At 39.9% G+C, this 15,122-nt stretch overlaps 1 protein-coding gene across 1 annotated transcript in view; it reads left to right on the top strand.

Moving 5' to 3' along the window:
- The first annotated feature begins 6,687 nt into the window (after nucleotides 1–6,687).
- The window catches only part of fnbp1b (formin binding protein 1b), a 58,916-nt gene continuing 50,481 nt past the window's right edge, over nucleotides 6,688–15,122 (top strand). Inside the window, exon 1 of the mRNA XM_030084285.1 lies at nucleotides 6,688–7,044. Within this exon, the coding sequence (XP_029940145.1) occupies nucleotides 7,021–7,044 (24 nt within the window). The 5' untranslated portion in view covers nucleotides 6,688–7,020. The remainder of the gene's footprint in view (nucleotides 7,045–15,122) is intronic.

The raw sequence follows: 15,122 nt of genomic DNA on the forward strand, positions 1-15,122 counted from the left end.
TATTACAGAAAGGGACTACAATCTCAGCATAAAGCCAGTTTCAGTGGTACCTTCTGGTGTAAAACAGTTACATTTAAAATAAAAAAAAAAAACTCAATCAAAAGTCCAAAAATCAATGTTGTCTTTATTTTTTCTTTTTACATTTGCTTGGTGGTCCAGATTGGAGTCTCTTGCGGGCCAGTTTTGGTCCACGGGTCTTATGTTTGACACTATGTTTATTTGGTTTTAGGCGGAAACCAAACCAAATGATCTTTCCAAACAGAGTCATGACAAGCCATGTTGGGAGTATCAACTGAAAAAAAAAATCTTCTGTATTTTTCTAATTTTATTAGACCCAGGGTCTCATTTTCACAAACAGTCAGACAAATTTTGTATTTATTTTATTCTCATTGCCAAACACTCATCGTGGTTTGAGGCTTTCAGACATGACACATTCGTCTGTGTTTGCCCAGAGGTAAATAATCAATTTGCAGTCAGAGTGGTTTGAAGCATTCATTATCGGATTTATCCACAAACACTGAGGCTGTTTTTGTAACTGCATCCATCCATCCATCCATCCGTCCATCCATCAATCCATCCATCCATCCATAAGCAGGAGGAGATAAATGCTCCTTGCTCATATTTGTTTTCAGTCTGCAGTGTCAAGTGACAGACTTATGTAACTACAACACCATTTGCATTTATTTTACTCAAAAAAATGTTTGTTTTTTTCTGACTCATTTCCTTTTGTGTTTATTTCAGATGACAAGATTAGACCTACTGCATTGTGTACTTGGGTCTTGATCACAATAAAATTCAAGACAAAGCTTTTTTTCCTCCTCTATAATCAGATTTAGGTCAGAATGGCATTCACTTCAACATATTTTTAATTTATTAACAGTGGCAGCTCTGACACAAGTCTTAAAAACATGATTTTCTGTGGAAGTGAGTACGTAAAGTTTGCTGTTTGGATTGACTCTCTCCACTGAGAGGGTCAAGTTTACAGTCAAACTGGTTTGACAGCCGATTACAACGCTACACAAGTAATTGGATTAGCAGCGATAATCCAACCCTTGGCTATAATCTGACACTGTCCGGTAGCCTTGACTATAAAGTCTCAGTCAGAGCAAGGAGCTCTACTTGACATAATTTGCAAGATTAGAATCAATCAGTCATTAATCCTGATCTAATATGGGCAGTGAGCCTAATCATTTGATGAGTCGGCTGAATCATCAGTCCAAGAGTGCATTTTTCACATTTCACATCAGATATGTTTTCATGTGTTCCCTCTCTGATGTCTTTGTCATGAACTATTGTAAACTATTTTAGATTTAAACTTCATCAGCTCTTGTAGCAACTCCTAATGACCAATATAACTGTAGATCAAACGTCTAGAACAGCAGATCACGTCCAGAACATATTGTTCTGTGAAGTCTGAGCTGCAGACTGTATTTGACTGAGCTGAGCTCCTCCCGTCTCTCAGTGTTTCAGTGTTGTGGCTTTTCAGGATGTAAAACATCTATCATTTATTAGAGCTTCACAGTGGTGTATTCATTTGCAGCCTCGCTTCACAGATATTCCCAGTTCAAGTCTGAGCATGGAGTCTTTTCTTTGCGGAGTATGGATATGGATATGGTTTCTCAAGCTGTTTTCAAACATGCTTTGATCCTAAGTGGTAAATTCAACGACTGTGATGTGAGAATGGTGACTGATGAAGTGGCAGACTGTTGTCTACAGTGCTCTCCTTCACCCAAAGTCACGCTGATACACTGAAATGGATAAAGGGAAAATAAACAGATCGATTTCTTCTCCTCATATTTGAGAACACAGACACTTAAAAAGACAGTCCTAGCACAACTGACCATTACAAATAATCAATTAGACTTATAAATGTTACTGAAGGATATATTTCAATCTTTACATGGTGGGGATGGTTTTTATTGTAAAATACAGATGATTTATAAATGGAAATAGAACAAAAATACTATTCTGAGTTGCAGGTTGCTAAATATCAACCCTTTGTCTTCAGTGTTATAATGATATAAAATCAACCAAAGGCAAACGAAGTGGAACAAAGTGAAACTGTAACACCAGAAATTGTCCTTCACACTATCAGCTTGAAACAATCGAGATACAACTATATTCAGTTTTAGAGTTAATTGAATCTCTTTGAAAGGGTTGACATTTTTGGAGAACATTCAGTTCTGCTGACGTACTGTGCTTGGATCTGATGTTGGGTTTGACAGTGTATCAGACCTGAATACTCAGAGCAGCTGTAGTTCCAACACATAAACTGAATTATCAGATCAGATTGGAGACAGATAATCTCCTGTCATAAAACACATGTTTATCAGTGACTTTGTTGATAATGTCTTGAGTTTGTGAACTTATACAGACTCATTTCTGGCAGTAACGTCAAGGGCTCCTGTGCGCCCCCTGTAGGTGATCTGACTGGAACAAAGGTCATCGACCAACCGATTCAGATTTCCCTCCACGTTAAGATTTCTTTGTGAAGTTGATGTTAAAAATATATTTTTTTAAAAAATCATCTGCTATTCACAATATTTCTCAAATGTTCACCTTTCTCATGTTGATGGTCAAAAAAAGGCATATTTATCTGTACAAGTACGTGGACAGAGATATTTACAAATTTATATGACATTTCCTGTAATGTAGAATGTTGAAGAAATTACTGAAACAATTATTACATTTTTTTCTTGCACTGCTATTGAACATTTTCAGTTGGCAAATAACATGTTACAGGTACGATCGGCGCACCTGTATAAACAGGAGAAACAATCAGGCAGAAGGCAGTCAGTCTCCATTCCAGCACAACCTAACGGTCCAACTGAATTTATTCAATACACAACTTTATTTCAGACCTCTGATAGGCTTTCAATTCATATAACTGTGTCCATTATCATTGAACAAATCATAGACTGTACACTATTTTCTTTTAACATTGAACATCTCATAGATTATACATTAAATTTCTAAATAAATACAGGTGACAACTTACACAGTAACATGTCTGGGGCCAAGCAGTAAAAACTAAATCTACACACTAGAATCACATACATTTACAACTTAACAGCTGCCAACTCATTTTCAGCAATAATGCTCAATCTATCTAGTACAGATATACAGTTTACAAATGTTTCTCAACCCACAAACCTGTATAAACAGGAGAAATAATCAGGCAGAAGGCAGTCAGTCTCCATTCCAGCGCAACAGAAAAAAACAAAAACTCGAAGTTCCGCTAGGCGAGCGGATAGCGCGTCACACTGCCTCCTCCTGGCGGAAATAGGTCATTACGCTCAAAGTCGGATTGGAAGCTGTTCTAAAAATGACGTTTAATGAATAAAAATGAACCCAAAATTACATAAATCCCCTTCAGTAAAAAAAAAAAAAAAACAACTTGTGACCATATATTTCAAGTGTCACACATGGACAAAAGACTCAACAAATAATGGGGAGAAATCGACATTTTTGCTACATTTCTTTCTCTTCAATTTCTCATTCAGTTTCCAAGGAGGAGGGATGAAGAACAGAGATTCCTGGCCCTACCCTTTAAAAAAAAAGATACAATGAGACAGACAGCTATGCTTACACATGTGTAATATTTTACGTTATTCCAATGTATGCCATGTATTTTAAACTTCACAAACTCATAGAAATATTAACCCATATTCTAATTTTATATCATTACACAAATACATTATGAGTCACAGTCTGATGGCTGATTGCTGTTTGAGTCAATCATTGATTAATAAAGTGACGGCAAGCTGGTCCTCCAGTCTGAGATGCTATTTTAATCATTTATAAACTAAAAACAGAGAGAGGCAGAAATAAAACTGTGGATATAATAATAAATGTACCTATGGGCAGAAATGTTTTATTAAGGTAAGATTATGTTTAAACGCATCAAAAGGGTTTTTTGAGTAGTTAATGTCGTTTAAAGGTAAATCTAACATGGACATGACACAGAGAACGCTGCTGATTTTATTTGTAACAAAAGTAAATAGCTTCAGTAAATGTAACTTTAATTTTAATTCCATCATCAGTCACAGTCACACTGTTATTCCCAGCACTGATAAGATCGAACAGGAAGTAACACTTCTGATCTACTGGTCGATTGAAAGTTTATTGCACCCAAATATGTCCAGTTGATGCTGGAATCTTGTTTTTCTTTCTCTAATGATTATTTCTATGAATTTCACCACTCAATTTAACTTGAGTGTGAGAATATTTCTGGTTTGATTGTGGACTTTAAAGGCCTTTTCTGTGCACAGTTTGCATGTTCTTCCTATGCATGCATGAATTATCCCCTGGTACTTTGGTTTCCTTCCACAGTTGAAAAACACAGTAAGCTGTTGCTCCAAAAACAAGCTCCTGGGGCCTCTACAAATTGCCTGTAGGTGTGAATGTGTCTATCTGTCATGTTTTCCTCAGTGCAGGCAACCACAGGTGAAACACAGGAAATCACGCATTCGCTCATTTCCATTCGAATTGTTTCATGATCCCAGAATCAAAAACACCCCACAAGTTATTTGTGATATGTCAGTCAGATGATCCAAGCGTCATCATTTCAGCACAACAACCTCACATCTGGGGGTTGTCAAATCTGCACTACAAGAGACACTTTTTGCCACTAGATGGCAGTGTTGACTTATCAGAAGTATCCTCACAACTTACAGTTCATAAAACAAGTTGGTGTAATAATTCACTGGACAGTCAAGGTTATCTTCACTGCTTTGAGTTAGCTGATGTTGATTAATATTACTTTAATGTTACTTTTAAAGTAGACACAGATGGAAAATGATCTGAGCTGGAACAAGAGTGTCAGTGAGCTGTGGCTGTTTGACAGTGAGTCAGTGTTCACCCAAAATAAAGAAATAGATAATATTCCAGTGCGACAGCTGAAATATTACTGTGAAGACAAAAATACACCTGCAGTGTCTGACAGGAATCATTCTGCAACAAAAAGCAGAAATCGTGCTTGTGACAGTTAGTTGTTTACCACACAATACATTCTGAAATGTTATTGACATTTCTGTGATGATGAATTGAAAAAAAAAAAAGGATTCTATGAGTAAAAATAGACAAATAGCAATGGTGGAGCAATGAGAAATAACACTAAGAATTCACATGTTTGCTTGAGTCGTTCTTTGATATTATCAAGTCGTTATATCAATTGATACGAGAGTTATTATAAAATGCTGAAGATAACTTTGGTTTATTTCAAATTCACTTTGAATGGCTAGAGTTTTCCAAAAAACTTTCCCAAATCTCATTCACTTGGAAAGCATACAAGAAACCTGGCCTCTAAGCAACGACCAAAAAATAGAAAGAAAGAAAGAAAGAAAGAAAGAAAGAAAGAAAGAAAGAAAGAAAGGAAAAAAAATTACATTTGAATTGAAGAAGACACACGGCCAGAATAATGTTTAACAGTTTAGTCATAAATTATATTTTTAGTGTGCCAGTAGAGGGCATCAAACTATAACAACAAAGACAAACCCATCAATTGATATATTTTCTTTAAAATAACTAAAACACTGACATGAGAGATTAAAACATTTCCAAATATAACTAACAATAGATTGTAGATGTGAAATAATGTAATTTGAAGTGTAAAGAGTAACTTTATCTCACTCTTTTTGAGTCTCATGATATGTGAGAGCAACATTTTTTAATACATAATCTGTAGAAAACATAAAGAAGAGCTGAGATAGGAAAAATATAATTAGTTGTTAGGATTCGGTATAATTGCAAATGGTTAGTTTGCAATTAATTGGCCTTGTTTACAGTATTTTGGTTCAATCAATGTTTTCTATATGGAGACACACAACTATGGGGTTACACTGTGATAAACTCAAAATGAAAATCAAGCCAGTTCTAGCCAAGGCAAGGAACTCATGCAATATCTGATTTGCCAAAACATTGCGTCAAAGCCAAACACTGATTAACACTCAGTCTCACAAAAAAAAAAAACCTTGACAATATAATGCCAGTTTCCCAGGTGTCTTCCACATCCCAGATAATGACAAAAGACAGAAAGCACCTTTTTGTGGTTTTCTTTGACATGCGATTTAATCAGGAGGCAAACCTTCATGCTCTCACTGGTGGTCACAGAATCACTGGAGGTGTGAAGAGAGATTTCTTATGTTGCACTTTAATGATTCTCAGTCCTGCTCCTCAGATCCTTGGGAGCAGCATGTTTTGGTCGACTCCCTGCTCCAACACACCTCATTGATATTAACAGATCATTATCATGACTCCGCAGAGGACTTGTTTATTCGAATCAGACAGAAGAGGAGCCGGTTTGAAAAGCACTGGCTTGTTTAAATATATTAGAATTGTAAATCAACCCTTGAGGTGAGGGGTGATTGGTGGTGATCATCTCCGATCAGGGGGAGCAGGCATCCAGCCACAGCAGGAAGAGAAAGTCAGGGTGGGTTACCCAGAGGCTGGATGATTAAACCCCGAGGGGGTGGTTCAGTGAAACATCTGCCATGGGTGGTGACCCGTTTTGAACCTCCCTCCACCCCCTGATGTTCCTTCGCCATTCACGTCGCGCGCTTTTCACCGGATCAATCGTGAGTGGAGGTATTGGGAGAAGAGCTTTACTGGGTATCCCTGCAGTGACACCCCCGCAACGCACAGGGCAGTTTTTTTTTCCTCCCACCCCCCGTTCTTCGCCGTGCGCGCGCAGAGGAGCAGCTGTCATCGGGTGGAAGCGGGTGCGCGCGCGCTGCCTGCATATAGCGAGAGAGAGAGAGAGAGAGAGAGAGAGAGACTATCCTGTGGGAAGATTATGCAGCAGCGGCTCCTGGCCATCTTGTATCACACAGGAAAGATGAGACTCTGAGACGGGAAAGGCACGACTGCAGGAGGGATTTGATTTTCCTACATGCGGCGGATGACAGGCGGTCAAGCGCAAAGGCGAATATAACAGGAAAAAAAAAATCACGTCTGCTGTGCTGCGCGCGCGCCGAAAACACCTCGTAACGAGTGGTGTGGATTATTCCCAGGACTGAAACCATGAGCTGGGGGTCAGAGCTATGGGTGAGTCTCACCGCACTTTCTTATCACGGGATGGAAGTAACGGTTCGTCTGCCACAATGTGGCAATGCACCATTTTTTTTTTTATCCGGCTTCGTTTGTTCTTGTTTACGTTGCGCCTCTTTGTGGCGTCCAGCCTCCGCGAGGGGCTAATTTGAGGCGCTAATCACTCCAGCTTATTCCTGCGGTGTCGTTATACGGCCAGGAGAGGGGAAAATCCCCCTCCAGCGTTAGAACACCATCCATTTTTATTTATTTATTTCCTTTTTTTCAATTTGAAAGCACGCACGGTGCACCCCCCCCCCTCCTCTACAGTGTAACATTCCCGTTCCCAGCCGTGCCAAGTTGTTGAGGGCTGCTGCACACTCATGTTGCATTGCTGTTTGTGATAAAGGTGCAACAAGCAGGTTGAAAAACGCAGACATACACACACTGTGCATGATCGCTGCTGGGGGAGGAAGTAGATGAGGTAATGTCCTCGATGTCTGCATGCAGAATGCTTTAACAGGTAGTGGTAAACAGCCCTTTTCTAGTTCACGCACTAGTTATTGCACACTTCAATGTTTTGATAAGACTGAGAACATTCGAGCTCCTAAGTTGGAAATGTTGCATTTAATATTTTGTTGTAGCCACAGCCCCAGAATTCATTATCTGTATAATGGCAAGAAAAACATTTTAAAAATGTTATCAGATCGAATTTACCAGGAAGTGTAATCTATTTAACACCTAATGAATAAAACATCAGAATCCATGCATCCATACAAGCACCACAAATATTCAGAGACACAAACATGTTCGAAAGCAACAACATACAGTATATACTGTCTAACTTCAGGGTCTCAAACTTGTATAACTTAGGTGACATTGCTGGCAGTTTATCTCAATCAGCTGACCACAAATGTGTTCTTATATTGTCATGTTTGCATCATATTTAACAAACAGAATACACATTTTGTGTTTTTGAGTACAAATATTTGAACACCTGATTCCTTGTCTGCTTGTACAACTTCTTGAAATTCTGCTGCAGCTCCCTCTTTTAACACTGTTCTTTTTATATAGCAGTTCTGTGAATGCAGAAGAAAATGTAAAAATAATTGTAAAATTGTAAAGTAACCAGAGTGCATCATTATTTTGACATCCAATTATAATTGGCAACATTTTTTTCAGGAGTTTGACACCCGTCATCTAAGTCTTGAGTCTTAAATTTGATAACTTTAAATGGATAAAAGTACAAAGGTAATATGGGCAGTATTGATTTGAATATCATAAATATCACAGTGCTTTTGTCTGCACACTCAGTGAAGTCCAACCCATTAGTTCTTACAATTCAGTTCACTTATGTTCTATTTATATAGCACCAATTATATCATAAATCTCACTCTGCACATTTACAGAGAAAATCCTGTGCAGGAAACTGCAGGCTCTGAGGTGGTGGCTTCCTGAGGAGTAGTAGGATAGTGAAGAGACTGAAAACTAGCACCAAACAAGGTGCTATCAGAGGGAAAGCTAATCAACACGTGACAGAAACGTCCAGTTTCTCTGTCAGAGATCTTGTGGGAAGGTACAGAGAGAGGAGGGAGAACACAGAGAACGTTAGTGACGTGCCAGACTGACATTTTAATACAGAATGCAATGGTGTGTAAGAAAATTGGCATTTGATTGAAGTGTGAAGAGGCAGGATACTGTGAATCTGACCTCTGCAGGGCGGTCATAATATAGGAGCAGAAGGAAATAAAGATAAATAAAGAAGCAACTAGTGCTACTGTCTTTATGAATTCTTTAATTTTTGCTGAAATTAAGCTGAAGAGTGATTTCTTTTTATTTAAGCTCATGATTTTTTGTATTTCTTATCCTGTTTCTCTCTTTGTTTACATGTGGAATGAGGAAATGATGTTAAAACCCGTTGCATTTTAAATACCAGTATTCAGTAACTTACTGTAGGTGCACCTCACCAGTGGTTGGGAAAAGAAGGTCACTTTTAACTGGACAAACACAATTATCAGGCAGCCAGAAATGTGTACCTCTGTATTGATTTTACTCACAGTTGTTTTTTTTTTGCAATGTGTTTACTCAGATCTGTGCTAATAAACTGTATGCATCTGCTCATGTAAATCCCAGATGAGCTTTGACCATTAATTTTATTTGGCTGAATAGAGTCAAATTTCATCCTCAGCAGTAGTCATGTATAATAACGAGGAGCACAGAGAGCTGCTTTTTTCAGTGAATACTGCTAACTTTGGTATTATTTACCCCTCAGGACTGTTTACATGGATTCTAGTTATGCATTCAATGTTCTATATGTTTTACAAATTGTTCCATTCAGGGCATTTTGAGTAAAACGCACTTAATCTGGCAGAAGTTTTGAATCCTAGATCTTTCATTGGGCTTATTTCTGTACAAAAGCCTTTGTGAGCAGAAGTAGAGGTCAAACGTAGAAGTGCAGAGAGCTCACTATTATAAATTCCTCTCCCATGATGTCACTTCTCATCCCGTTGAAATTGGCTTTCAAGGATTGTTGAACTCGGTTAACCTGGTAGCTCTTATCAGGCCACTCACAGTGTTACCGGTATTTCCCTGTATCCACACTCACGTGTGTAAAGCAGTGATTATAAGGTACAACAAAGCGGTAACGAAGATCACAGGAGTGTGTTGAACTATTTTTACTACTTGATAATGAGCGGTTACGCTGGGCTGAATTTCTGCTGTCAGGTTTTTTTGTTTCAGCGTCTCGCGTTGTGATCTTGTCATGGAAATGATCCGCCGCCAGTCGTCCCGCGGTCTCGGTGCTGACAGGCGTCCCGGCAGATGTGCCGGCTTGTCGTAGCAGGATCCTCTGATGGTGTGTTTTCAGCATTCGTGTGTTTACGTGTCATTTCAAACATGCATAAGTGCATGTGCTTGCAAGTCACTACATGGACTCGACTATTTGAACCTGCCAGAAGGGTCACATTATATTGACATAAACTCATGTTGCTCCTCTTTTGGAGTAAATATTTATAGCTGCGGCAGGGTTGAATGTGTTTGCTGTTGAGTTTTTATCTGAAGGCCTCAGATTCTACCCAGGTTTTCTATTTTTTTGTACTGATACAAACTTTAGCTGAAAGTAAATATTGTAGGTTACATTTTTTCTTCTCTCCTGAAAGCAAAGGGGGTCTGGAGATGGTTAAATCCTGGGTGTGTTTTCCTTTCTAAGAAAAAAAAAATGGAGGGTTGTGGGGGGGCACTGTGCCAAATTCTCCAGTAATTTACCTGGTACAAAGTTCACAGAGGAAAACCACTCATGCTACACATTCTTTGCATTTTCCAGTGTTGTAAGTGTGTTTTTCCTTTTCAACCCCAGTGTTTGATGGAGAAACACCAGTGGCCAGGTAGTCATGCGAAGTGAGCGCAGCCCCGAGGCGCTTTCCTGTGCACGTTGACGTCTGGAAAATGATTTCAAGTTTTTCAAACTGAGACTCAGCTTTTGCAGGGAATAATGTATCATTTCCAGATGCTTACCTACTTTTTTTTGTTTCCCTCTAGCGGTCTGAATGAAATCCAGACACTTGTTCCTTTAATCCCAGTCCCTGAAACTGGAAGGCGTATTGAGTTTGGTGATGTCCTTCTGGTGGCTGTTGCCACTGGAGATTACTCCTGATTACTCACAAACCAGATCACACAGCAGAGCATGCAGACCTGCTGCACACATCTGCAGCCAGAGGTTCATACCGAGCAGAGCCAGGATGTTGTGGTTTAGCCTACAAGTCAGTGTAACAGCTCTATCTAGGTTGCAACCAGGATTTTGCATATTAAGCTGATTTTCAGATTTTTTGTTGTGATATTAAACACAGATAAACATCAAATTCGTACATTTATGGAGCTATATTAAATTCCTAACCCATAAAAGGCACTATTCTTAATTCTTTATTGATGTTGACCTTGTATAATAATTTGATCTAATTTAAATTTAAATAGTTCATCTCATAGAAAATAGAGAAATATTTTGGATTTGAAATGGCAATACTTGTAACTGCTGTGTTGAAGTTGAGATTTTTGAATGAAGGAGCTGATGAGGCATGATATACTGCATAAAGGATGGGGCACCATGTGCATGACACATTTTATCGTGCTCATCCTGTTGTTCCTCGCTGCAAACAGGAAAGTAAGTGATATTTCAGGAAGTGAAGTCAGAGTCGCTCTGTGTTTCTCAACCCCCTCACGAACATGGCATCGCTGTGGTCACAGAGACGTCTGATATTTAGTGATTTTCATGCATTCAGAACAGTGGAAGTGAAACTTTTCTCTGGCGCCGTCTCAGATTGGACTCATCAAGTAGTTTACTCGACTGGTGATTGTGTACGAAGGGCACTTTGCCACCAGAAAAGACTTTTCATTCTGAAACTCACACAGTGTAAATAAATAAGCAGGAATGATTGTGGTGGACCGCTGTTGTTTGGACTGTGAGTCACCGGACAGTGAGTAACACAACATCCAGTTCACTCCAAAACGTGGAATACCTTCAGCACCACATCATAGTCCTGATTATAGTATTCACAGACTCCTTAAAGACAGACTGTGGGAATGTTTGCTGCCATCACGCCGGCCTTGTAACATCAGCAACAAGATACCAGTTGGACAAGTGTTAGAAAAACAACATTTCAGAGTCTGGTTGTGTCTTGCAGCATTGAATCCAGGCAGCAGTCTCTCGGCCACTGACTTCACACTTGTCTCCTCTTCACAATGAAATCCTTCTTAAGTTGGCACCGGCGTTTCTGCTAGATTCTTAAGAAGTGACAGTTGTTTTAGTGGATGTGATTCACTGGCATGCACAGCAGGAACTCTCAAAACCCTCTCATGTGCTGGCATTTTGTGCAAATGCAATCGAGAAACAAGGAAGTTTGTTGCGGTTTCTCTTCACCATGTGGAAGTAGGTTGAAAGGAAATGAAATTATGCATATAGCAGGCATATACTGATGACTTTCTCGCTCACTGTGGAGGCATTGCACTCTCAGTAATCAAGCTGTATCCATTTAGATTAGCTTCGCTCGTTGCTGAGAGGAGTGTGAAGAGCGGAAGGCCACATGATTTCCTCTGCGTTGGCTCAGATCTCAAGTTGGCTTCGCTCAACAGTACTGATACTTCTAACAGGCCAAAGTTATTTAGTCAGAAAGCAGTCTTTTTACCACATCATACATAAGGTATTCACAGTCGTATTGCTCACAGGACATAAATAGTTGTGTTGCTCAGAGTAAAATAAAGAAGTCAAGCTCTCTCTTTGAGTTTCTGTTGAATGCTGCACCTTTTCACAATGAGTTTCGTGAGCCTTCTCACTTCTCCTGCGTGAGGTTGAGAGCTGGCCCATAGGCTGCTTTTCATACATTTGCACACAGGATTGCACTGATCCTGGACGTACGAGCGCACTTCCCGCCCGGACACACGATTTACTGGTGAGACAACATGGACAAAACTGAGACTCTGGTGAAAGAGCAGCAGCTCAAGGTGAGTCAGGCTGTGGGAATCATGGGTGGTCTTCAACTTAATGGACGTTTTTGTGTCGTTTCCTGCTGTTATCTGCATTTGTAGAATTTCAATTTATTTGAATGCTCTTGGCAATTAGAGCAATTTAAAAAGTTGAAACAGTATTGTGGATTAAGATTGCCTGATTTCAAGTGGAGTTTCAGACTTTAGTGGAGTCAAATAGAAAACCTCGTGGCAGATATCCCGGTGGTAAAGTAACCTGGTGCTTCATGTTCTGCTGCTATATCTCCCCCCCACCGTGCTCTCGCTCCCCTGGGGGAGGGGGGGGTGCAGCCCCATCCCCTACTGCTCACTTGACATTCAAGGCACTTGCGGGACCGAAACCCGAGCCACTTTTTGTTTCCCTCTGCCAGTGTGTTGGAGTCAGCGGGGGTCAGAACCCTTTGGCAGACTATAACAAACCCGGATCGTTAAATCTTACACTCATCGCCACCGGCCTGCTGACTCAGTGATACCACCTCCAGTCCGTTTTTCTTCTCTCCATTTTCTTTGAACCCCGGTGACGGTGAAGCGGTGATGACTGGATCCACATCTGATCCTAAGGCTCCAAACTTCGTTCTGGGGAAGGTGGAGCAGAGTGAAGGGGGGTAGACCTGTCGGTGGGTTCATCGCAGCACAAAATAATTTACCCACACCTTCTTTAATCTGAAATTTAAGTTTCCACAGTTTTTCTAATATCTTATTGTCCTTAAAAAAAACTTTATTTCCAAGAGTTTTCTGACCACATGTGTGCTCCCCTCTAATTCTGAGAGCTCAGTCGGAGAGGTCTGGAGCTGTTGTGTCATCTTGTCCCTGAAAAATATGACTCAATCCTTCCCTACCACACTGTTGCAGCCTCTAATCTGCAGCCGCCGCCTCTTCTGTTATTTGTAAAGTCGCTCTGTAATCACCGCTGATACTGTGGAAATTGCACGGCCATTGGGCCTCATTCACTTCAGCTCCTATATATTGTCGCCTAAGTCCTGTAAATGTCCATGTTCCCCTAATTACCACAGAGCTGTGCAGCATACAGGAAGTGTGATTTGTTCTCTAACCACTGACTTTCAGTGTTGGTTGTTTTACGGGTTGTCAAGGTGACGGATTGAGCATGCAGGGTGGCAGAACCTTTTTTTATGTAACCTTTACTTGTGAAACGCCTCATGTTTCGAAACTCCTGGTTTTATAGCTTTGAAAGCACTAATCTAATCAAACGCACATAAAACATTTTTAGATTAAAAGAAAATTATTCGTGCAAGTCATGCTTCTGACGTAAAACTGATACACTTATTTATTTATTTTGTGATGAGCTTTACATGAACAAAAGTTACTTATTATTTACTGCACATTTTAGAAATACAGGGATTGTATTAAAGACAGATTCACGTCTTCCTGGTGAAACTGACATGTTGGGACCAGATGCACAGTTTTTAATCTTTGGGTATGATTCCGATCAATGGATTTGTCAGTGTCGATGTTCGAGGTCGCCATCGAGTGTGTGTGTGCTAACATTCTATAAATGATAGTCTAAATTTGATGACTCTCTTTTCTCATTTCTTCCTTCTTTTTTGCGGCCCTGGAATCAGAGGAGGTTTTTGAGGCTTTCCCGTCGGTCAGCAGAGATCTGTTATTTTGTTTGATTGGATTCCCCACTTTTTTTTTAAACACTGCCTGATGTGGTCAGTACACATGTTCTGTAACCACTGAGATCTTGTTATCTGTTAGTTTAATGTTGGGTAATTCAAAGCTGTCATGGAACTGGTCGCATCTGGCACTGGTTTCTCTCCTGCTGCTTTACAGTCTCTCCTAACTGCCGTGGATATTTCCAGCTCTCGCTTCAGCCCTCTTGTGCATTTCTTTAAAACGTCTCACTTGCTCTTTTCTTCTCTCACAGTGATGACTCACTGATTTAATAAACACAGACATTTTCCGTTTTAGAGATGAGGCTTCCCAGATCTGCATGAGGCTAAATCAAACTCCTTTTGTTTTCGATGGGCGTCTATTTCATTGAAGGGGCCAGTCTGTGGGGTGGGTGGGGATTTATTGGTCGGCGTGACACTGGACAGAAAGAGCAGAGATAACTGATTACACCTTGAATGGTTACAGCAGTAAATGCCAGTTGTTTCTTATTTTGGCTGCAGAATATAGTGCTTATATTATGGAAACCACATATATCATATTATGGCATATAAGACTCATCTGTTTAGTGAAAATCTGTCCATACGATTTTGTTATTGTCATATAATTTCATATAACCTATCGGTTAGTGATATTTGCCTCTTCGTGACCTGCCTTGATTGGTATGGTAAACACCGACATTATCCAATCAAATCAGTGAATGTCAGGGAGTACTATCCAATTAGAGGCGGAGTAGGGCAGTTTGGGTCATGGCTTCATCATCCCAGTGAAAAATAAGGTAGGTGTATGTAACGCTGACGAGGAAATAAGTGGGTGTGCACTGTATATCCATCCCTGGTCATATTTCAACCTCATTATTTATCAGCAGCACCACCGCTTTCCTAATATTCATCCATTCTCTTGAGTCAGGCCTGTTCTCACTCAATAAACAAAACAGACTTCCTCTCTTA

Source organism: Salarias fasciatus (genome assembly GCF_902148845.1).
Source record: "Salarias fasciatus chromosome 7 unlocalized genomic scaffold, fSalaFa1.1 super_scaffold_4, whole genome shotgun sequence".
Classification (NCBI taxonomy): domain Eukaryota; kingdom Metazoa; phylum Chordata; class Actinopteri; order Blenniiformes; family Blenniidae; genus Salarias; species Salarias fasciatus.